Source organism: Hyla sarda, chromosome 10 (genome assembly GCF_029499605.1).
Source record: "Hyla sarda isolate aHylSar1 chromosome 10, aHylSar1.hap1, whole genome shotgun sequence".
Lineage (NCBI taxonomy): Eukaryota > Metazoa > Chordata > Amphibia > Anura > Hylidae > Hyla > Hyla sarda.
The window spans coordinates 126,311,069-126,337,994 of NC_079198.1; the positions used below are offsets into that span (position 1 = coordinate 126,311,069).

Sequence of the window (26,926 nt, forward strand, 5' to 3'; positions counted from 1 at the left end):
CCTCCATGTACATTAGACCAGTGTTCCCCAAGCATGGTGCCTCCAGCTGTTGCAAAACTACAACTCCCAGCATGTGGAGTAATATTATAGTAGTTATATTCTTGTATAGGAGCAGTATTATAGTAGTTATATTCCTGTATATAGGAGCAGTATTATAGTAGTTATATTCTTGTATATAGGAGCAGAATTATAGTAGTTATATTCCTGTATATAGGAGCAGAATTATAGTAGGTATATTCTTGTATATAGGAGCAGTATTATAGTAGTTATATTCTTGTATATAGGAGCGGTATTATAGTAGTTATATTCTTGTATATAGGAGCAGTATTATAGTAGTTATATTCTTGTATATAGGAGCAGTATTATAGTAGTTATATTCTTGTATATAGGAGCAGTATTATAGTAGTTATATTCTTGTATATAGGAGCAGTATTATAGTAGTTATATTCTTGTATATAGGAGCAGTATTATAGTAGTAATATTCTTGTATATAGGAGCAGTATTATAGTAGTTATATTCTTGTATATAGGAGCAGTATTATAGTAGTTATATTCTTGTATATAGGGGCAGTATTCTAGTAGTTATATTCTTGTATATAGGAGCAGTATTATAGTAGTTATATTCTTGTATATAGGAGCAGTATTATAGTAGTTATATTCCTGTATATAGGAGCAGTATTATAGTAGTTATATTCTTGTATATAGGAGCAGTATATAGTAGTTATATTCTTGTATATAGGAGCAGTATTATAGTAGTTATATTCTTGTATATAGGAGCAGTATTATAGTAGATATATTATTGTATATAGGAGCAGTATTATAGTAGTTATATTCCTGTATATAGGAGCAGTATTATAGTAGTTATATTCTTGTATATAGGAGCAGTATTACAGTAGTTATATTCTTGTATATAGGAGGCAGTATTATAGTAATTATATTCTTGTATAGGGGAGCAGTATTATAGTAGTTATATTCTTGTATATAGGAGCAGTATTATAGTAGTTATATACTTGTATATAGGGGCAGTATTATAGTAGTTATATTCTTGTATATAGGAGCAGTATTATAGTGGTAATATTCTTGTACACACGAGGCAGTATTATAGGATAAGCTTACAGGGCTCAGGCAGGAGACATGTCCTGGGTGTAAGGAGGTGCCAGCAAATAACTTTGTCAACCCTCCCAAAAAAAAAAAAAAAAAAAAAAGACTTCAATGCTCGGTTTATAGCACTGGTTTGGAAGAGGAGACATCTGGAAGAATGGAGCTTAGATGTCTGGTAATTTTGGATGCCTGAGGGGTCCTGACCTCACCTGTACTTCTCTTTGCATTAAAGACACAGTTTTATGGAGTTACACCCCCCTCACCCTTTGTTACAGTCCTCTCCCCCGATTAGCCGCTGGCTTTGCATACGAAATGCCATTTCACAAACAAAACTATTGAAAGGTTCTCGGCGTGGAGCTGGAGCGCGGAGCTCGCTGTAATTAGACAGTTCTGAAGAATGACACACATTATATTTTCTTTGTGCAGGAAACGGCTTTCACATCAGCGTACAGCAATTCTGTGCAACTATTTTGTGTATTTAACATGAATGCGTCCTGATTATACTGTTCAGCGACTGCACTTAACATGTACTGAGAGCACAGACCGCGGGAGACACTTCACTTCTCCAACGTCATGCTGTCTGTACCCGCGTTATACAGGTGGCTATGACCCCCCCCCCCCCACCGCCCAGGAACGGAGGACAATAACATGTAACAGCTCCGCTCACATATGAATACCATATAATATTCAGCTTCATACTTCCAGTACATAGGAGCAGTATTATAGTAGTTATATTCTTGTATATAGGGGGCAGTATTATAGTAGTTATATTCTTGTATATAGGAGCAGTATTATAGTAGTTATATTCTTGTATATAGGAGCAGTATTATAGTAGTTATATTCTTGTATATAGGAGCAGTATTATAGTAGTTATATTCTTGTATATAGGAGCAGTATTACAGTAGTTATATTCTTGTATATAGGGGGCAGTATTATAGTAGTTATATTCTTGTATATAGGAGCAGTATTATAGTAGTTATATTCTTGTATATATATGAGGCAGTATTATAGTAGTTATATTCTTGTATATAGGAGGCAGTATTATAGTAGTTATATTCTTGTATATAGGAGGCAGTATTATAGTAGTTATATTCTTGTATATAGGAGGCAGTATTATAGTAGTTATATTCTTGTATATAGGAGGCAGTATTATCGTAGTTATATTCTTGTATATAGGAGCAGTATTATAGTAGTTATATTCTTGTATATGGGGGGCAGTATTATAGTAGTTATATTCTTGTATATAGGAACAGTATTATAGTAGTTATATTCTTGTATATAGGGGGCAGTATTATAGTAGTTATATTCTTGTATATAGGAGGCAGTATTATAGTAATTATATTCTTGTATATAGGAACAGTATTATAGTAGTTATATTCTTGTATATAGGAGGCAGTATTATAGTAGTTATATTCTTGTATATAGGAGCAGTATTATAGTAGTTATATTCGTGTATACAGGAGGCAGTATTATAGTAGTTATATTCTTGTATATAGGAGCAGTATTATAGTAGTTATATTCTTGTAAATAGGAGCAGTATTATAGTAGTTATATTCTTGTATACAGGAGCAGTATTATAGTAGTTATATTCTTGTATATAGGGGGCAGTATTATAGTAGTTATATTCTTGTATATAAGAGCAGTATTATAGTAGTTATATTCTTGTATATAGGAGCAATATTATAGTAGTTTTATTCTTGTATATAGGAGCAGTATTATAGTAGTTATATTCTTGTATATAGGAGACAGTATTATAGTAGTTATATTCTTGTATATAGGAGCAGTATTATAGTAGTTATATTCTTGTATATAGGAGACAGTATTATAGTAGGTATATTCTTGTATATAGGAGCAGTATTATAGTAGTTATATTCTTGTATATAGGAACAGTATTATAGTAGTTATATTCTTGTATATAGGAGGCAGTATTATAGTAGTTCTATTCTTGTTTATAGGAGCAGTATTATAGTATAGTCTTGTATATAGGAGGCGGTATTATAGTAGTTATATTCTTGTATATAGGAGCAGTATTATATTAGTTATATTCTTGTATATAGGAGCAGTATTATAGTAGTTATATTCTTGTATATAGGAGCAGTATTATAGTAGTTATATTCTTGTAAATAGGAGCAGTATTATAGCAGTTATATTCTTGTATATAGGAGCAGTATTATAGTAGTTATATTCTTGTATATAGGGGGCAGTATTATAGTAGTTATATTCTTGTATATAGGAGCAGTATTATAGTAGTTATATTCTTGTATATAGGAGGCAGTATTATAGTAGTTATATTCTTGTATATAGGAGCAGTATTATAGCAGTTATATACTTGTATATAGGAGGCAGTTTTATAGCAGTTGAATATTTAATCAATAATCAGCCAATGTATTAGTATTTGTTTGTTTGTCAGCTAGCCCTTATACACAGACCATACTCATTTGCCCAATATTCACCCCCTATAAAAACAGCCTTTACTTACAACAGATATGTATCTGTTATCTCTCAGAAAGGTGATAAATCTCTGAACACTAGACCCCAATGCTAAATTCTCCCAAGGGGTCCACAACCCAGTGTTCCTTTTTTGCTGCATGACTGCAGAAAGTAGGTAAACAGTTGAGCAGTGAGGATAAATTAAGAGGGGGGGGGGGGGCTCTGGGCTCCCATTTTAGTAATTGGTGGGGCCCCCGGCAATCACAAATTTAATACCTATCCTGGACAGGTAATACATGTTATGTATGTGAAAACCACATGCTCAATATTCACAGAACCAAAGTAAATCACCATCAATGAGTGTGCTGACAAATCAGTAGCGACCTCCTCAACTAGCAAAAACACCAAAAAATCACCACAACCTCCAACCAGGCACCAACAACCACCAGTCCAGATAAACCATTCCCAATTTGGTAACTGCAACTTACCTAAACCATTATACACCCCAACTAGACAATAAATCACTAGCATATGGGTCAAAACCTACAAAAGTAAATCTTCAACATAATTATTGTCAACTTTCTGCCATATACCCCCCCCAGCCCCCCAATAAAACCACCAACCTCAACCAGCTCCCCTGCACCGGCCATGCAAATTTACATAATTAATTATATATGCATGACATCACAGGATACACATATGCGAGGGAAATTTTGTCCTATTCTGACCCCTATAACTTTTTTATTTACCCTTATACAGACCTGTATGAGGGATCATTTTTTGCGCCCCGATCTGTAGTTTTTAACAGGACCATTTTTGTGTCGATGTGACTTTTTGATCGCTTTTTAAATTAGATTTGGGAGTTACAGTCAGTTACTAACTACAACTCCCAGCATGCCCAAGCATGTGTTTCCCAAACAGGAGTGCCTCCAGCTGTTGCAAAACTACAACTCCCAGCATGCCCTGATACAGCCTGTGGCTCAGCAGCTGCCCCAAATGAAAACTACAACTCCCAGCATGTTGGACTATATAGTAGTATACAGTATAGGTCAATGTTTCCCAAGCAGGAGTGCCTCCAGCTGTTGCAAAACTATAACTCCCAGCATGCCCTGATACAGCCTGTGGCTCAGCAGCTGCCCCAAATGAAAAACTACAACTCCCAGCATGTTGGACTATATAGTAGTATACAGTATAGGTCAATGTTTCCCAAGCAGGAGTGCCTCCAGCTGTTGCAAAACTACAACTCCCAGCATGCCCTGATACAGCCTGTGGCTCAGCAGCTGCCCCAAACGAAAACTACAACTCCCAGCATGTTGGACTTTATTGTAGTATATAGTATAGGTCAATGTTTCCCAAGCAGGAGTGCCTCCAGCTGTTGCAAAACTACAACTCCCAGCATGTTGTACTATATAGTAGTATACAGTATAGGTCAGTGTTTCCCAATCAGGGGTGCCTCCAGCTTTTGCAAAACTACAACTCCCAGCATGCCCTGATACAGCCTGTGGCTCAGCAGCTGCCCCAAACGAAAACTACAACTCCCAGCATGTTGTACTATATTGCAGTATATAGTATAGGTCAGTGTTTCCCAATCAAGGGTGCCTCCAGCTTTTGCAAAACTACAACTCCCAGCATGTTGGACTATATAGTAGTATACAGTATAGGTCAGTGTTTCCCAACCAGGGGTAGCTCCAGCTGTTGCAAAATTACAACTCCCAGCATGCCCGGACAGCCAACGGCTGTCCGGGCATGCTGGGAGTTGTAGTTTTGCAACAGCTGGAGGTGCTCTGGTAGGGAAACACTGGTATAGCATATGGTGCATGGCCGGTATTTTTTATATAAAAATACCGTCAGGGTGGCCAAAATACCAGCCAGGTGGCAACCCTACCCGCACACCTCTGTTCCCACCACACACCCATCTAAATAATCAGGATCCATCTATCAAAATAATTTTTCCTCCTCCGGTGATTGGTGACAAATAAGCACTAAACATATTAGTTTGCAATAACTTCTCATTCTGCACTTAAAAAAAAAAAAAAAAAACAGTCCCTATCACCTGAAGCATTGTCCGATCTACGACAGGACCTGTCACCCGGTACCGAGCTGCGCCCAAAAGCCTCTCCCTGCTGCTTTTAATTGTGTTACGAACCACATCCACCCACACACCACAGCAACAAAATCAATTCCAATTAAAACAGCTCAAGACTAAAGCACAAAAAACTGTGCAAAAAATAGGGGCAATGCAATTCCCAAAAATTCTATAGAAGCGGACCTAACATGTAATCAGCAGAAAGAACTTCCTTACATTATATTTCGGGAAAAATGTATAAAGCATTTATATAACGTTCTATGGCGGCTACATACATGGCAGCAGTCCATGGTGTGCAGGATCTCGGAGTAGCCTTGGATCTTGATACAAATTCTTCTGGGCTCCTTTGCTCGGAGTTTCTTTTCGAGTCTTCGGCGCGGCGTTGTCTTGAAGCGCTGTCGCTAGATTCCCATAGTTCACGCAGCCTGCTCAGCAGAACGTCGCTCTCATTCTGAAATCCACAGGACGGAGCAGTGGAGCTAAGTGCTGAGATCTCCTGACTGTTTCCTACGAGCTGCAGACTGGCATCACTTGGGATCTGTGAGAGCCTCCTACTCCAAACACATCATGTGCTGCTGCCGCCACCACCACCGCCGCCGCTGCTGCTGTCGACTTGTTTTTTCTTTCTTGGCATTTCATGAGAATTGGAATATTGATTTGGGAGTTGGTGGGTACGAACTGGATCGCGGCAGCAGAAGGTTAGAGTTATAATCCGCCATAAGAACACTGAAAAGGTGGGCGTCCTGCACACCAGACCAGCAGAAAATATAATCGAAGGGGTCTAAGGCTAGGTTCAGACTACGGAATTTCGTCAGAAATTCCGCTTGCTAAAATGTATAGTGTAGTGAATGGTTTTCCGTTCACAAATTCACACTTCGGAATTTGTGAAGCGGAAAATCCGCTTAGAAATTTCCGCCTGAAGAAAGGCGGTGGTGCTCTTTCTTCAGGCGGAATTCCTGGCGGAACACATTGTAGTCTATGGGAGACTGCAGTGTCCGCGCGGTCCTAGCGCCGACTTATTCAGTCGGCGTAGGCGGAACTCAGAATCTCCGAGCGGAAATTTTCTGCCCGGAGATTCCGTAGTCTGAACCTAGTCTAAGGCTAGGTTCAGACTACGGAAATTCCCGCCTGAATTTTCACTTTGAAATTTCCGGCAGAAATTCCGCTTACTATAATGCATAGTGTAGTTAATGGTTTTCCGTTCACAAATTCACACTTCGGAATTTGTGAAGCGGAAAATCCGGATGAAAAATCAGGAATTCCGTAGTGTGAAAATTGCCTTAAGGGTCTATTCACACTTCTGAAATTCCGCTTGCAGAATTCCGCTAGCGGAATTCCACCTCACATTAAAGCCCATAGACTTCCGCTAGCGGAATTCCGCAAGCAGAAATTCTGCCGTGTAAATAGACCCTAAGGCTATCACATAGCCGATTGTCAATGTGGAAAATACAGGCGGTCATTCCGCACATTTGCTTGATGCGGCGGTACAGGGACCGCTATGAAGACGGCAATGCATTTCCAAATGGAATCCACAGAAAGGGTATGTTCACGTGGCAGAATTTCCAAGGGGAATTCCGCAGAAATATTCAATTCGGAAATTCCGCTTCAGCAGAGTCCCATTGATTTAAAAGGAATTCTGCTGCAATGTGCATATGGTAGAATTTCTGCGGCAGACGTTTCTGCCACAGAAATCCTGATTGCGGTGTCTGAAGAACATTGAACCGGTAGGCCATGTTCACATAGCAGAAATTCCGCATCGACATACTGCTGCAGCAGAGTCCCATTGATTTTAATGTGATTCTGCTGGCATGTGCATACAGCGGAATTCCTGCGGCAGATGTTTCTGCCACTGAAATATCGATTCTGGCGTAATCCACTCGGACATGCATTGCCGTCTATGGAGATGGTGCATTTCTAAACAGTCCTAGCGCCGGCATGTTCTGTGGAATGCCCGCTCAGAGATTTTCCGGGTGAACATTCTGCCATGAAAATCTCTGCTGTTCAAAATTTCTGTCTATGAAAACAGTGCATTTACGAGTGGTCCTAGCAACGCTGAATGAAGGAAATGTGCAGAATGTCCACCCCTATTTTCCCGCAGACATTCTGCACATTTTCGGCCGTGTGAACATAGCCAAACTTTGACTCGGTTAAAAGTTTCTGCAGATGCTGGAAATGGACCATGTAAAATAGTGCACAGTGCAGCAGAATCCCATTGAAATCAATAGGATTCCGAGCGGAATTCTACCACATGAACATTAACATAATACTTCTATTCTAAAAATATTGGGAACTATTCTGATTTAAGTTTTCTGACATAAAGAGGGGTGGGGGGATTTATCATGAGCGCAGATTTTTACGCAATGCAAAACCTGATGCGAGTGTTTGCCCAGTTCATCATGTGGTGCACGCCACTTCGTAAATTTGCACAAATGACAGGAAGTCCATGGATAGCGCAAGAAAAAACTAAGATGGTGAAAAGCTTATACACATTCATACGGCAGCCAGTCACCATAGTACTTCTGCAAACCAAGTCCTCCTGCAAGTGTACAGCAAGAAAGACAGCGTGTAGACAATATAAAAAAGGGCAAGATTTGAAATCTTTGCAATGCACTAAATAAAAACACACAGTGCTTGCAATTGAGCAGGTACATGCTGGTTTATAGATCAACCCCTACAGTACAGGGAGGTATTACATGTTCTGTACTCTTTACCTGTATTACTGAAGTGCATGCACTGACTGGTGTCTGGTAGCGCCCCCTACAGTACAGGGAGGTATTACATGTTCTGTACTCTTTACCTGTATTACTGAAGTGCATGCACTGACTGGTGTCTGGTAGCGCCCCCTACAGTACAGGGAGGTATTACATGTTCTGTACTCTTTACCTGTATTACTGAAGTGCATGCACTGACTGGTGTCTGATAGCGCCCTCTACAGTACAGGGAGGTATTACATGTTCTGTACTACTCTTTACCTGTATTACTGAAGTGCATGCACTGACTGGTGTCTGGTAGCGCCCCCTACAGTACAGGGAGGTATTACATGTTCTGTACTACTCTTTACCTGTATTACTGAAGTGTATACACTGACTGGTGTCTGGTAGCGCCCCCTACAGTACAGGGGAGGTATTACATGTTCTGTACTCTTTACCTGTATTACTGAAGTGCATGCACTGACTGGTGTCTGGTAGCGCCCCCTACAGTACAGGGAGGTATTACATGTTCTGTACTACTCTTTACCTGTATTACTGAAGTGCATGCACTGACTGGTGTCTGGTAGCGCCCCCTACAGAACAGGGAGGTATTACATGTTCTGTACTACTCTTTACCTGTATTACTGAAGTGCATACACTGGCTGGTGTCTGGTAGCACCCCCTACAGTACAGGGAGGAATTACATGTTCTGTACTACTCTTTAACTGTATTACTGAAGTGCATACACTGACTGGTGTCTGGTAGCGCCCCCTACAGTACAGGGAGGTATTACATGTTCTGTACTCTTTACCTGTATTACTGAAGTGCATGCACTGACTGGTGTCTGGTAGCGCCCCCTACAGTACAGGGAGGTATTACATGTTCTGTACTACTCTTTACCTGTATTACTGAAGTGCATACACTGACTGGTGTCTGGTAGCGCCCCCTACAGTACAGGGTGGTATTACATGTTCTGTACTACTCTTTACCTGTATTACTGAAGTGCATGCACTGACTGGTGTCTGGTAGCGCCCCCTACAGCACAGGGAGGTACTACATGTTCTGCACTACTCTTTACCTGTATTACTGAAGTGCATACACTGACTAGTGTCTGGTAGCGCCCCCTACAGTACAGGCAGGTATTACATGTTCTGTACTCTTTACCTGTATTACTGAAGTGTATGCACTGCCTGGTGTCTGGTAGCGCCCCCTACAGTACAGGGTGGTATTACATGTTCTGTACTACTCTTTACCTGTATTACTGAAGTGCATACACTGACTAGTGTCTGGTAGCGCCCCCTACAGTACAGGGAGGTATTACATGTTCTGTACTACTCTTTACCTGTATTACTGAAGTACATGCACTGACTGGTGTCTGGTAGCGCCCCCCTACAGTACAGGGAGGTATTACATGTTCTGTACTCTTTACCTGTATTACTGAAGTGCATGCACTGACTGGTGTCTGGTAGCACCCCCTACAGTACAGGGAGGTATTACATGTTCTGTACTACTCTTTACCTGTATTACTGAAGTGTATGCACTGACTGGTGTCTGGTAGCGCCCCCTACAGTACAGGGAGGTATTACATGTTCTGTACTACTCTTTACCTGTATTACTGAAGTGCATGCACTGACTGGTGTCTGGTAGCGCCCCCTACAGTACAGGGAGGTATTACATGTTCTGTACTACTCTTTACCTGTATTACTGAAGTGCATGCACTGACTGGTGTCTGGTAGCGCCCCCTACAGTACAGGGAGGTATTACATCTTCTGTACTCTTTACCTGTATTACTGACGTGAATACACTGACTGGTGTCTGGTAGCGCCCCCTACAGTACAGGGTGGTATTACATGTTCTGTACTACTCTTTACCTGTATTACTGAAGTGCATGCACTGACTGGTGTCTGGTAGCGCCCCCTACAGCACAGGGAGGTACTACATGTTCTGCACTACTCTTTACCTGTATTACTGAAGTGCATACACTGACTAGTGTCTGGTAGCGCCCCCTACAGTACAGGCAGGTATTACATGTTCTGTACTCTTTACCTGTATTACTGAAGTGTATGCACTGCCTGGTGTCTGGTAGCGCCCCCTACAGTACAGGGTGGTATTACATGTTCTGTACTACTCTTTACCTGTATTACTGAAGTGCATACACTGACTAGTGTCTGGTAGCGCCCCCTACAGTACAGGGAGGTATTACATGTTCTGTACTACTCTTTACCTGTATTACTGAAGTACATGCACTGACTGGTGTCTGGTAGCGCCCCCCTACAGTACAGGGAGGTATTACATGTTCTGTACTCTTTACCTGTATTACTGAAGTGCATGCACTGACTGGTGTCTGGTAGCACCCCCTACAGTACAGGGAGGTATTACATGTTCTGTACTACTCTTTACCTGTATTACTGAAGTGTATGCACTGACTGGTGTCTGGTAGCGCCCCCTACAGTACAGGGAGGTATTACATGTTCTGTACTACTCTTTACCTGTATTACTGAAGTGCATGCACTGACTGGTGTCTGGTAGCGCCCCCTACAGTACAGGGAGGTATTACATGTTCTGTACTACTCTTTACCTGTATTACTGAAGTGCATGCACTGACTGGTGTCTGGTAGCGCCCCCTACAGTACAGGGAGGTATTACATCTTCTGTACTCTTTACCTGTATTACTGACGTGAATGCACTGACTGGTGTCTGGTAGCGCCCCCTACAGCACAGGGAGGTATTACATGTTCTGTACTCTTTACCTGTATTAGTGCACTGACTGGTGTCTGGTAGCGCCCCCTACAGCACAGGGAAGTACTACATGTTCTGCACTACTCTTTACCTGTATTACTGAAGTGCATGCACTGACTAGTGTCTGGTAGCGCCCCCTACAGTACAGGGAGGTACTACATGTTCTGCACTACTCTTTACCTGTATTACTGAAGTGCATGCACTGACTGGTGTCTGGTAGCACCCCCTACAGTACAGGGAGGTATTACATGTTCTGTACTACTCTTTACCTGTGTTACTGAAGTGCATGCACTGACTAGTGTCTGGTAGCGCCCCCTACAGTACAGGGAGGTATTACATGTTCTGTACTCTTTACCTGTATTAGTGCACTGACTGGTGTCTGGTAGCGCCCCCTACAGCACAGGGAAGTACTACATGTTCTGCACTACTCTTTACCTGTATTACTGAAGTGCATGCACTGACTAGTGTCTGGTAGCGCCCCCTACAGTACAGGGAGGTACTACATGTTCTGCACTACTCTTTACCTGTATTACTGAAGTGCATGCACTGACTGGTGTCTGGTAGCACCCCCTACAGTACAGGGAGGTATTACATGTTCTGTACTCTTTACCTGTATTACTGACGTGAATGCACTGACTGGTGTCTGGTAGCGCCCCCTACAGTACAGGGAGGTATTACATGTTCTGTACTCTTTACCTGTATTACTGACGTGAATGCACTGACTGGTGTCTGGTAGCGCCCCCTACAGTACAGGGAGGTACTACATGTTCTGCACTACTCTTTACCTGTATTACTGAAGTGCATGCACTGACTGGTGTCTGGTAGCACCCCTTACAGTACAGGGAGGTATTACATGTTCTGTACTACTCTTTACCTGTATTACTGAAGTGCATGTACTGAGTGGTGTCTGGTAGCGCCCCCTACAGTACAGGGAGTTATTACATGTTCTGTACTACTCTTTACCTGTATTACTGAAGTGCATGCACTGACTGGTGTCTGGTAGCGCCCCCTACAGTACAGGGAGGTATTACATGTTCTATACTACTCTTTACCTGTATTACTGACGTGAATGCACTGACTGGTGTCTGGTAGCGCCCCCTACAGTACAGGGAGGTATTACATGTTCTGTACTACTCTTTACCTGTATTACTGAAGTGCATGCACTGACTGGTGTCTGGTAGCGCCCCCTACATACAGGAAGGTATTACATGTTCTGTACTACTCTTTACCTGTATTACTGAAGTGCATGCACTGACTGGTGCCTGGTTGCGCCCCCTACATACAGGAAGGTATTACATGTTCTGTACTACTCTTTACCTGTATTACTGAAGTGCATGCACTGACTGGTGTCTGGTAGCGCCCCCTACATACAGGAAGGTATTACATGTTCTGTACTACTCTTTACCTGTATTACTGAAGTGTATGCACTGACTGGTGTCTGGTAGCGCCCCCTACATACAGGAAGGTATTACATGTTCTGTACTACTCTTTACCTGTGCCAGGGTTAGCTGCTATTATAGACACCAGGTTAGGGCCTCCCTTATGAACTGATATTTTATCTTACAATGTGACATGAACTGATCTTTTTTTTAATCTCTACTGACTAAATCAGTGAAGAACTGCAGACTCCCTGATGTACTTTTACAGAGAGGTGTGATAAGATAAGGGTAAGCAGCTCCACCTTGGTATGTAAAATGCTTTAGCTATTCATGTCTACAATGGTTTCAATGTATTTAGCTCAGCTCCAGTAAAAAAATAAAATAATATATATATATATATATATATATATATATATATATATATATATATGTTCTCCACTACATTCCCACTCAGGCATGCTGAGACGTTAACTGGTAGGAGTAGAGCGTGAAAACCATTCAGGCTTATATCACACGTTTTACTAATTCTAGAGATTCTCTGTGAGATTCAGTTAAATCTTAACATAGTAAGAAGCAATAATGGAGACACAGCCGAGACATGAATATATATATATATATATATATATATATATATATATGTACCACCTTAAGGTCCTTGTGTATCAACGTATCTTCCATGGTTATTGAATGGGGTACTCCGGTAGGAAACAAATGTTTTCAAATCAGCTGGTCAGAAAGTTAAACAGATTTGTAAATGACTTCTCTATAAAAATATTAATCCTTCCAGTACTTAGCTGCTGTATGCTCCAGAGAAAGTTGTGTAGTTCTTTCTGTCCGACCACAGTGCTCTCTGCTGACACCTCTCTTTATGTCAGGTACTGTCCAGAGCAGCATAGGTTTGCTATGGAGATTTGCTCCTGCTCTGGACAGTTCCTGACATGGACAGAGATGTCAGCAGAGAGCAGTGTGGTCAGACTGGAAAGAACTACACAACTTCCTGTGGAGCATACAGCAGCTGGAGGCACCTATTCAGGAAATAGGTGGGAGGCACTGAACCTGCACCTGGGCCTGCCGGAGAGACACAGGCCAGGTGTGTGATAAGGGGGCTAATAAAATGGCACAGGGGATGATGAAGGGTGTGTGGCGGGAGGGTTGCATAGTGGGTGATGGAGGGGGAGACAAAATAACAAAGGGGATGAAGAAAGGGAGGATGAAATAACACAGGGGGTGATGAAGGGGCCTAAAGGGGTACTCCAGTGGAAAACAATTTAGTTTAAATCAACTGGTGCCAGAAAGTTAAGCAGATTGGTAAATTACTTCTATTTAAAAATCTTAATCCTTCCAGTACTTTTCTTTCAGAATTTATTTTCTGTCTGACCACAGTGCTCTCTGCTGACACCTCTGTCCTTGTCAGGAACTGTCCAGAGCAGGATAAGTTTTCTATGGGGATTCGTCCCTGCTCTGGACAGTTCCTGACATGGACAGAGGTGTCAGCAGAGAGCACTGTGGTCAGACAGGATATGAATACAGCAGCTGATAAGTACTGGAAGGATTAAGATTTTTAAATAGAAGTAATTTACAAATATGTTTAACTTTCTGGCACCAGTTGATTTAAATAAATAAAAAAATAAAAATTCCACCGGAGTACCCCTTTAATGAAAAAGCAAAGGCGGTGATGAGGGGGATGAAATGGCAAAGGAGATTAAATGGCACAGGGGGATGAATTAGGACAGGTAGGATGAAATGGCACAGGGGACAATGAAGGGGGTCATTAAATAGCATGGAGAGGTAACAGCTAACAATGTAATGTTGATGTGCAACATGATACGTAAAATTGGCGATACGGCGAGGAGTCTGTCTCCAAACTTTTCATGTCTAAAAAGAGAGAGAGCTGGAGAGAGAGAAAAACCAAACAGGGGGCGCTACCTTGTTTAGTATATTAATTGGTGAGTAAACCCTCCACCACAACAAAGCGATATACTAACCTTAAAGAGTTGAAAAGGTGACAGGTTCAACTCAAATATAGGACATAGATTCGATGATAGAGCTGCTGCACTACGACCCTATCCTACTCCCAGACAGAGCGGATAAAAATAGAGGGATGGAAGAAACCAAGAAAAAAAATGGTCTAGGAGGCGCTGCTCAGTGTAAAGGCAATTCCGACCACTCCAAGCACAGTACAATGCGTTTCGGCACTGTACTGTTCTTCCTCTGGTCCACCAGATATATACCCAAGAAGATTGTAAAAACAAGCCAGGTGCTGGTATAATGATCCAGCCGAGATCCTGTGCTGCCAAGGTCTGAAAACTGACAAGCCAGGAGCGTGTACATAAGGCAGAGAAGCTGCTGTTACGTCCCTTCCTGATGCTTGAGGACTACATTAGAGTACTTACATAAAGATGGGAATCATAACGAAAAACACATCGGTTTTTACTTATCTTGCATTGCGGGGGCGGGGCATGACGTGACGATTTTCCGGCCCCGTAGTCGTGACCCGGCAGACTCGAAGGCTGCAGCGCTGCGTGCAGCTCCCACAGGTTGGTGCTGCATGCGAGATAGCGGGGGTCCCCAGCTGCGGAACTCCCAAGATTAGACATCTTATTCCCTATGCTTTGGATAGGGGATAAGATGTCTTAGGGCCGGAGTACCCCTTTAATGGCCGTGAGTTTATCCTTTCCCACAATGTGTTCAGTCTCTATGGATCTCTCTACCACCAAAAATGAGGAACAGCAATGGGGACCCGTGTAACCCCCAGTTGTGCAAATCTCTTCATGAGGGGCTTCAAGGCTACATACATTTACGAATCTGCCCAAAATAGCACACAAATTATTTATTACAAACGTTATATTGACGACCAATTTATCATCTGGAAAGGGGGTATACAAGAATTTGTTCAATACCTCAATGGCAACTGTTGAATATACTGTTTTTCATGACTTACAGGTGAGCCATATATGGGGCAAGATAACAACCTGCACACATTTTAAGGAAGTGGACACTGACAGTTTTCTGGATTTTTACAGCTCCCATTACAAAAAATGACTAAATAACATTCCTTTTAGCCAATGCTAAAATGTATGGAAATGGCTGACTATAAAAAGCAATCCAAAATCATGTAGAAATGGCTTAAACAGAAGGGCTACTCACCCTCGATTCTGAAGGATGGCTACTCCAGAAACCTTAAAGAGTACCTGTCACCAAACCAAACTTTTAATATATTGTTCCTTATGTAATTATAAGACACTTTGCTATTTAATTTCTGTTAAAATGCTCAACCTTTATATGTTTTTAATGTGATTGAAAAAATGGCCACTAGGTGGCTCTGTTCTGTTCCCTGCGCAAGTCAAACAGTTAGTTTGGTCTTCTTCCGGCCAGGCAGGAGACCAAACTCAGGAAGTGTGTGTGTGGGGCATGGCGAGGCACAGCTCTTGCAGGCTTCAGAGATGTCGGCCCTGCTGGGGAACGCCCACTTTCTCCTGCCGGGAGCTCACACAATGTTAGCAAGGGGAACGGTATGATACACAGCTTTTTAAAAAGCTTAGGAAAAAAATTTAAGGGCAGGAGGGGTGTTAGGAGTAGTTATGGAATCTAATCCAAGTTAGTTTTATAAAATATGGTTTGATGACAGGTTCTCTTTAAGATACACCGTGCCCAACTTCTGGCACCTCCAAGTGCGAATGACGCTACAGAATCTAATGCTCCTGTTGCGAAACTACAACTTCCAGCATGCCCGGACAGCCAAAGGCTGTCCGGGCATGCTGGGAGTTGTAGTTTCGCAACAGCTGGAGGCACCCTGGTTGGAAAACACTGGTCTTAGGTGTAGGTATGGGACTTATTATGCTCTTACCTATGAAATCGTGATTCTGATATCTTTTTATGAATGTTTGTTTGGTCTTCTGTGTAATATAAATATTTCCTCTATATTTATAGCTATGGGAATAGTTTCTTGCTGTCCTTTTTTCTCTTGTCGTCCCTTCTATCTATGTTCAAGATATTTAGGAACAAGAAGCCCTGTCCCCACCGTCATGAATACATGCTTACTATAGGTATAAAAAGGTAAATATGCAAAGTGTAACGTGTCACAATGTTTCATCCTGTAGGGATTGTACAGCAAAAGAAGCCACAAGAAAAGAGTTGTCAGTAAACTTTCCCCTGGTGTTTTATCTCTATCCAGCTTCCATCCCTGTAACTTCTCTATGACTGACAGCTTGTCACTTCCACCCTCAATATGTTCCCAACAAACATCTACAATCATGTAACACGCTCCCAAATTTAGTGTCTCTCGCAGCTCCAATTCCCACAGCTGCCAATTAAATTAATAACCCGGGAAATGAGACTCGGCTGAACCATCAGCGACATATTGTCTGTTATATAAGTGATGAGGGGTGAGAAACGGCAAGTCTGATCCAGACATGAAGGAAGGAGCGAGAGCCCCGTCTGATGGGAGGAGGAGATAGCGGGCGGATAAATGACTCCCGCTGGGTTATATGTGTACATCACACGAGAGATTCATGTACTGTGCAGTTTTATTTAAAGGGGTACTCCGCTGCTCAGCCTTTGGAACAGCGCCGGGAGCTCGCGATGTCATAGCCCCTCTTGACGTCACGCCCCGGCCCCTCAATGCAAGTCTATGGGAGGGGGCGTGACGCCCCCTCCCATAGACTTGCATTGAGGGGGAGCGGGGCGTGACATCATGAGGAGGTGGGGCTATGACGTCACAAGCTCCCGGTGTCGGCTCCAGCGTTCGGAACAGTGGAGTACCCCTTTAAGGAGAAGACTTTTGAATTTGTTTAGCTTTTGACAGACACATAAAAAATGTACAAGATACGAGAGCAAACAAAAAATTGGAATAGATGATAAAACAGATTTGAGGAATAGATAGATGCAAAAACGAAGAGGTTCTGCAGCACTAAAAATATGGGAAACCAGGTGTAGTTTATTCACCCATCTTTCAGACACAAGGTTTCACCGACCCCACATCAACATTCTCAAGCTGACTTGAGGTCGGTGAACGTTGTATCTGAAAGATGGGTGAATAAACTACACCTGGTTTCCAAACTTTGGTGGGCTGCAGAACCTCTTCTTTTTTGTGATTAAAGAAAATAATGGAAGTCCAGAGCGGTATTCCAGAGCAATTCATGCAATTTATTTACATAAAGTACGCAGTAAAACAAAGATGGTTGGTGGTGAAGCGTTTCGGCCGGTCATGTCTGGCCTTACTCATGGTATGAAAGGCCGAAACGCGTCACCGCCAGGCATCCTTGTTGTACTGCGTGCTTTATGTAAATAAATTGCATAAATTTCTCTGGAATACTGCGCTGGACTTTCATTCTTTTCTTTAATCATACTTCTGGTGAGGTCCACACCTGTCCGCGCCATGGTGGGTCGTACTGGGTGAGCCGACCACTACTCTCTGTCTACACTTCTTTTTGTATCACACTGGGTAGACCATGACCTGGACTGCTAATCTCTACTGAAACCCGGAACACTGTAGGCACTTTTGGTTGTGCTGCTTCCTTGCTTGTATATTAGATAGATAGATGAGATAGATATAGATAGCCCTTTTCCTGCTTTGAGGAAGATAAAACATCACACAACATAAGATGAATAAATCCCCACTTTAAAGAACAATTTTTTTCAAATCAACTGGTACTAGAAAGTTATACAGATTTGTAAATTACTTTTATATTAAACTCTTAATCCTTCCAGTACTTATCAGCTGCTGTATGCTCCAGAGACAGTTGTGTAGTTCTTTCCAGTCTGACCACAGTGCTCTCTGCTGACACCTCTGTCCATGTCAGGAACTGTCCAGAGCAGGAGAGGTTTGCTATGGGGATTGGCTCCTGCACTGGACAGTTCCTGATACGGACAGAGGTGTCAGCAGAGAGCACTGTGGTCAGACTGGAAAGAATTACTCAACTTCCTGTAGAGCATACAGCAGCTGATAAGTACTGGAAGGATTAAGATTTTTTTAATAGAAGTAATTTACAAATCTGTATAACTTTCTGGCACCAGGTGATATGAAACAAATTGTTTTCCACCGGAGTACCCCTTTAACCATTATTGATATCATTTTTGGGTGCAGTATTTCTACTTGACTGTTTAAGATAGACATCAGATCAAGATTGCTATCTGCATGTAACTTTTGCGTTTAACTTGTAAAGTGCTTGGAAGAAAGAAGAGACAGAGGGATATGATAGAAACTTTTAAATACATAAAGGGATTCAACACGGTAAAGGAGAAGAGCATATTTAAAAGAAAAACTACCACAAGAGGACATAGCTTTAAATTAGAAGGGCAGAGGTTTAAAAGTAATATGAGAAAGTATTCCTCATATTGAGGGCCATTTATCAATGTTTGCTTATGTATTCTTTTTTTTAGTAATTTTTTCCTTACTTTTTTTTGCTTATGTGCGACGTATTTATCAACTGGTTTCAGCCTGTTGATAATTTTCTTTCACGTAAGCAATTTTTCCTTTTTTACTTTGGTAGTAGCTTTTTCTGCTCCATGTTTGAGCTGGAGTAAATTTAGTCAATTTTTAACGCTGTTGCGACTTTTTTTTGCGCAGTTGCGACTGTCGCAGTTAATAAATACCTGACTACCCGTAGTCCATTTTAAAATTATTACTACATAGTAAATTTTAGGAAAACTTGCTTTTCTCGCTTTCCAGTCAAAATGTCGCACGAAAAATCGAGTAGTCGCAGTTGCGACAATTTTGCGACAATTATAGTAAAGAAAACCTGACTAAACCCGTTGATAAATGTCCATAATAGAGAGTAGTGGATGCATGGAATAGCCTTCCTGCAGAAGTGGTCGCTGCAAATACAGTGAAGGAGTTTAAACATGCATGGGATAAGCATAGGGCTATCCTTCATATAAGATAGGGATAGCCATAAGGCTATCCTTCATATAAGATAGGGATAGGTATAAGGCTATCCTTCATATAAGATAGAGATAGGTATAAGGTTATCCTTCATATAAGATAGAGATAGGTATAAGGTTATCCTTCATATAAGATAGGGATAGGTATAAGGCTATCCTTCATATAAGACAGGGATAGGCATAAGGTTATCCTTCATATAAGACAGGGATAGGTATAAGGCTATCCTTCATATAAGACAGGGATAGGTATAAGGATATCCTTCATATAAGATAGGGATAGGTATAAGGCTATCTTTCATATAAAATAGGGCCAGGGACTATTGATAGTATTCAGATTATTGGGCAGACTAGATGGGCCAAATGGTTCTTATCTGCCGACACATTCTATGATTCAATAAATAGAAAAGATATATGAAACTATGTATGTAAAATGAATGTAACTATTTCCCTTATGACTGGAGGTCACCGAACGTCTTCTAGAGAAGTCTCAGCCCCATCAGGGACAGGAGAATATTCTATGACGTTACCTCTTCCCTGTCTTCCTGTTGCTCTCCAGTCACGTTACTCGTGGCCTCAGCAGGTTTCTCACTTTTATCCTCTAGCTGTTCCAGGGTCTCATTGTCCTCGTTGTCTGGTGGCTCTTGTTGTCCTTCAGTTGTCCTAGCTTCATGTGTCACATTAGTGTCTGTTCTCTCAGGAGATCCCTGAGATTCCACCATAATATTTTCTTCTCCATCTTCTTGTATGTGGGGACCCTCCCCATCATCTTCTATGTCTTTGTTGTCTTCTTCTCTATGGTCCTCAGTCTGTGTAGTGTCCTGACCTTCCACGTCTTCTTTTACAGAAGTGATACCTTCCTGGTCTTCTTCCCCATGAGTCTGCTGTCCATCATGACGTTCAGCCTCGTCTACGTCTGGGTTCTCATGGTCATCGTCCCTCTGTTCTCGTTGCTCCTCCTCAGTGTCCTGTGTTGGCCCCAAGTCTTCATCCAAGACAAGTTCTCCACCAAACATGTCCTCTGTAGCCCCAGTGTCATCTGGTACCGGCCCCTTTTCTGTGTTGCTGTCATCAGGTTGCACTTGAACAGAGTCTTCTTCAGGGGAATCTGTCAGGTGCGGTTCTAAATCTTCTTCGTCTTGATGTGGAGCCGCTTCTTCTGAAGTTGAATATTCTTGGGGAGACAACCTTTTATTAAATAAAAGAATAAATGATCATTATTACACAGACATTGCTTTGCTTCACATGCTTTGGGCCAGATTTATTATGTGTTTTAGACATTTAGTGCATCTCCCTAGACCAGTGGTCTCCAATCTGTGGACCTCCAGATGTTGCAAAACTACAACTCCCAACATGCCCGGACAGCCAACGGCTGTCCGGGCTTGCTGGGAGTTGTAGTTTTGCAACATCTGGAGGTCTGCAGGTTGGAGACCACTGCCCTAGACCGTATTGAAAGTGTCAAGAAAAGGGTGCAGGGCTAATAGCAGTGATAAAATGTGCCAGAAATATGCAACGTCTCTTATTTTAGAACCATGGTTGGTGTAAGGTAGAGAAAAAGTCTTACATATCTAGGTCTTGAGATCCTGCATCTTTGGGGCCCACAGAAAAGCAAAAAAAAACTGTGTATACAGCCACATATATAGGAGCAGGGGCAGGTCATGTAGACAGAGAGCCAACAAAAAGCACCCCTCACATTATATATACAGTATATCCCATAAGTGACTCCACCCCTCACATTATATACAGTATATCCCATAAGTGACTCCACCCCTCACATTATATATACAGTATCTCCCATAAGTGACTCCACCCCTCACAGTATATACAGTATATACCATAAGTGACTCCACCCCTCACATTATATACAGTATATCCCATAAGTGACTCCACCCCTCACATTATATATACAGTATCTCCCATAAGTGACTCCACCCCTCACAGTATATACAGTATATACCATAAGTGACTCCACCCCTCACATTATATACAGTATATCCCATAAGTGACTCCACCCCTTACATTATATATACAGTATCTCCCATAAGTGACTCCACCCCTCACAGTATATACAGTATATACCATAAGTGACTCCACCCCTCACATTATATACAGTATCTCCCATAAGTGACTCCACCCCTCACATTATATATACAGTATATCCCATAAGTGACTCCACCCCTCACATTATATACAGTATATCCCATAAGTGACTCCACCCCTCACATTATATATACAGTATATCCCATAAGTGAGTCCACCCCTCACATTATATACAGTATATCCCATAAGTGAGTCCACCCCTCACATTATATACAGTATCTCCCATAAGTGACTCCACCCCTCACATTATATATACAGTATCTCCCATAAATGAGTCCACCCCTCACATTATATATACAGTATCTCCCATAAGTGAGTCCACCCCTCACATTATATACAGTATATCCCATAAGTGAGTCCACCCCTCACATTATATATACAGTATATTCCATAAATGAGTCCACCCCTCACATTATATACAGTATATCCCATAAGTGACTCCACCCCTCACATTATATATACAGTATATCCCATAAGTGACTCCACCCCTCACATTATATACAGTATATCCCATAAGTGAGTCCACCCCTCACATTATATATACAGTATCTCCCACAAGTGACTCCACCCCTCACATTATATATATAGTATATCCCATAAGTGAGTCCACCCCTCACATTATATATACAGTATAACCCATAAGTGAGTCCACCCCTCACATTATATATACAGTATAACCCATAAGTGAGTCCACCCCTCACATTATATATACAGTATAACCCATAAGTGAGTCCACCCCTCACATTATATATACAGTATCTCTCATAAGTGAGTCCACCCCTCACAATATATATACAGTATCTCTCATAAGTGAGTCCACCCCTCACATTATATACAGTATATCCCATAAGTGACTCCACCTCTCACATTATATATACAGTATATCCCATAAGTGACTCCACCCCTCACATTATATATACAGTATATCCCATAAGTGACTCCACCCCTCACATTATATAAACAGTATATCCCATAAGTGACTCCACCCCTCACATTATATATACAGTATATCCCATAAGTGAGTCCACCCCTCACATTATATATACAGTATATCCCATAAGTGACTCCACCTCTCACATTATATATACAGTATCTCCCATAAGTGAGTCCACCCCTCACATTATATATACAGTATCTCCCATAAGTGAGTCCAGCCCTCACATTATATACAGTATCTCCCATAAGTGAGTCCACCCCTCACATTATATATACAGTATCTCCCATAAGTGAGTCCACCCCTCACATTATATACAGTATATCCCATAAGTGAGTCCAGCCCTCACATTATATACAGTATCTCCCATAAGTGAGTCCACCCCTCACATTATATATACAGTATCTCCCATAAGTGAGTCCACCCCTCACATTATATATATAGTATATCCCATAAGTGACTCCACCCCTCACATTATATATACAGTATATCCCATAAGTGAGTCCACCCCTCACATTATATACAGTATATTCCATAAATGAGTCCACCCCTCACATTATATACAGTATATCCCATAAGTGAGTCCACCCCTCACATTATATATACAGTATATACCATAAGTGAGTCCACCCCTCACATTATATATACAGTATATTCCATAAGTGAGTCCACCCCTCACATTATATATACAGTATATCCCATAAGTGACTCCACCCCTCACATTATATACAGTATATCCCATAAGTGAGTCCACCCCTCACATTATATATACAGTATCTCCCATAAGTGACTCCACCCCTCACATTATATATACAGTATCTCCCATAAGTGACTCCACCCCTCACATTATATACAGTATCTCCCATAAGTGAGTCCACCCCTCACATTATATATACAGTATCTCCCATAAATGAGTCCACCCCTCACATTATATATACAGTATATCCCATAAGTGAGTCCACCCCTCACATTATATACAGTATATCCCATAAGTGAGTCCACCCCTCACATTATATATACAGTATATCCCATAAGTGAGTCCACCCCTCACATTATATACAGTATATCCCATAAGTGAGTCCACCCCTCACATTATATATACAGTATATCCCATAAGTGACTCCACCCCTCACATTATATACAGTATCTCCCATAAGTGACTCCACCCCTCACATTATATATACAGTATCTCCCATAAGTGAGTCCGCCCCTCACATTATATATACAGTATATCCCATAAGTGAGTCCACCCCTCACATTATATACAGTATATCCCATAAGAGAGTCCACCCCTCACATTATATATACAGTATCTCCCATAAGTGAGTCCACCCCTCACATTATATACAGTATATCCCATAAGTGAGTCCACCCCTCACATTATATATACAGTATAGCCCATAAGTGACTCCATCCCTCACATTATATATACAGTATATCCCATAAGTGAGTCCACCCCTCACATTATATACAGTATATCCCATAAGTGACTCCATCCCTCACATTATATATACAGTATCTCCCATAAGTGACTCCACCCCTCACATTATATACAGTATATCCCATAAGTGACTCCATCCCTCACATTATATATACAGTATCTCCCATAAGTGAGTCCACCCCTCACATTATATATACAGTATCTCCCATAAGTGACTCCACCCCTCACATTATATACAGTATATCCCATAAGTGACTCCACCCCTCACATTATATATACAGTATCTCCCATAAGTAACTCCACCCCTCACATTATATACAGTATATCCCATAAGTGACTCCACCCCTCACATTATATACAGTATATCCCATAAGTGAGTCCACCCCTCACATTATATATACAGTATATCCCATAAGTGACTCCACCCCTCACATTATATACAGTATATCCCATAAGTGACTCCACCCCTTACATTATATATACAGTATCTCCCATAAGTGACTCCACCCCTCACATTATATATACAGTATTTCCCATAAGTGACTCCACCCCTCACATTATATATACAGTATATCCCATAAGTGACTCCACCCCTCACATTATATATACAGTATCTCCCATAAGTGACTCCACCCCTCACATTATATACAGTATATCCCATAAGTGAGTCCACCCCTCACATTATATATACAGTATATCCCATAAGTGAGTCCACCCCTCACATTATATATACAGTATCTCCCATAAGTGACTCCACCCTTCACATTATATACAGTAACTCCCATAAGTGACTCCACCCCTCACATTATATATACAGTATATCCCATAAGTGAGTCCACCCCTCACATTATATATACAGTATATCCCATAAGTGACTCCACCCTTCACATTATATACAGTAACTCCCATAAGTGACTCCACCCCTCACATTATATATACAGTATATCCCATAAGTGACTCCACCCCTCACATTATATACAGTATATCCCATAAGTGAGTCCACCCCTCACATTATATATACAGTATATCCCATAAGTGACTCCACCCCTCACATTATATACAGTATATCCCATAAGTGAGTCCACCCCTCACATTATATATACAGTATATCCCATAAGTGACTCCACCCCTCACATTATATACAGTATATCCCATAAGTGACTCCACCCCTCACATTATATATACAGTATGTCCCATAAGTGACTCCACCCCTCACATTATATATACAGTATATCCAATAAGTGAGTCCACCCCTCACATTATATATACAGTATATCCCATAAGTGACTCCACCCCTCACATTAAATATACAGTATCTCCCATAAGTGACTCCACCCCTCACATTATATATACAGTATATCCCATAAGAGAGTCCACCCCTCACATTATATACAGTATATCCCATAAGGGAGTCCACCCCTCACATTATATATACAGTATATCCCATAAGTGACTCCACCCCTCACATTATATACAGTATCTCCCATAAGTGACTCCACCCCTCACATTATATATACAGTATCTCCCATAAGAGAGTCCACCCCTCACATTATATATACAGTATAACCCATAAGTGAGTCCACCCCTCACATTATATACAGTATATCCCATAAGTGAGTCCACCCCTCACATTATATATACAGTATTTCCCATAAGTGACTCCACCCCTCACATTATATATACAGTATCTCCCATAAGTGAGTCCACCCCTCACATTATATATATATATATATAGTATCTCCCATAAGTGAGTCCACCCCTCACATTATATATACAGTATATCCCATAAGTGACTCCACCCCTCACATTATATACAGTATCTCCCATAAGAGAGTTCACCCCTCGCATTATATATACAGTATATCCCATAAGTGACTCCACCCCTCACAGTATATACAGTATATCCCATAAGTGACTCCACCCCTCACATTATATACAGTATCTCCCATAAGTGACTCCACCCCTCACATTATATATACAGTATATCCCATAAGTTACTCCACCCCTCACATTATATATACAGTATATCCCATAAGTGAGTCCACCCCTCACATTATATATATACAGTATATCCCATAAGTGAGTCCACCCCTCACATTATATACAGTATATCCCATAAGTGAGTCCACCCCTCACATTATATATACAGTATCTCCCATAAGTGACTCCACCCCTCACATTATATATACAGTATATCCCATAAGTGAGTCCACCCCTCACATTATATACAGTATATCCCATAAGTGAGTCCACCCCTCACATTATATATACAGTATATCCCATAAGTGACTCCACCCCTCACATTATATATACAGTATCTCCCATAAGTGAGTCCACCCCTCACATTATATACAGTATATCCCATAAGTGAGTCCACCCCTCACATTATATATACAGTATATCCCATAAGTGACTCCACCCCTCACATTATATATACAGTATATTCCATAAGTGACTCCACCCCTCACATTATATATACAGTATATCCCATAAGTGACTCCACCCCTCACATTATATATACAGTATATTCCATAAGTGACTCCACCCTTCACATTATATATACAGTATAACCCATAAGTGAGTCCACCCCTCACATTATATATACAGTATATCCCATAAGTGACTCCACCCCTCACATTATATACAGTATATCCCATAAGTGACTCCACCCCTCACATATATACAGTATATCCCATAAGTGAGTCCACCCCTCACATTATATATACAGTATCTCCCATAAGTGACTCCACCCCTCACATTATATATACAGTATAACCCATAAGTGAGTCCACCCCTCACATTATATATACAGTATCTCCCATAAGTGACTCCACCCCTCACATTATATATACAGTATATCCCATAAGTGAGTCCACCCCTCACATTATATATACAGTATATCCCATAAGTGAGTCCACCCCTCACATTATATATACAGTATATCCCATAAGTGACTCCACCCCTCACATTATATATACAGTATCTCCCATAAGTGACTCCACCCCTCACATTATATATACAGTATCTCCCATAAGTGACTCCACCCCTCACATTATATATACAGTATATCCCATAAGTGAGTCCACCCCTCACATTATATACAGTATATCCCATAAGTGAGTCCACCCCTCACATTATATATACAGTA

At 41.3% G+C, this 26,926-nt stretch overlaps 1 protein-coding gene across 3 annotated transcripts in view; it reads right to left on the reverse strand.

Annotated features, from left to right (window-relative positions):
• The window catches only part of SPA17 (sperm autoantigenic protein 17), a 138,282-nt gene that overhangs the window by 14,831 nt on the left and 96,525 nt on the right, over positions 1-26,926 (reverse strand). For all 3 annotated transcript variants that reach the window (XM_056542047.1, XM_056542049.1, XM_056542048.1), the window contains exon 7: positions 19,834-20,491. In XM_056542047.1, the coding sequence (XP_056398022.1) occupies positions 19,834-20,491 (658 nt within the window). The remainder of the gene's footprint in view (positions 1-19,833; positions 20,492-26,926) is intronic.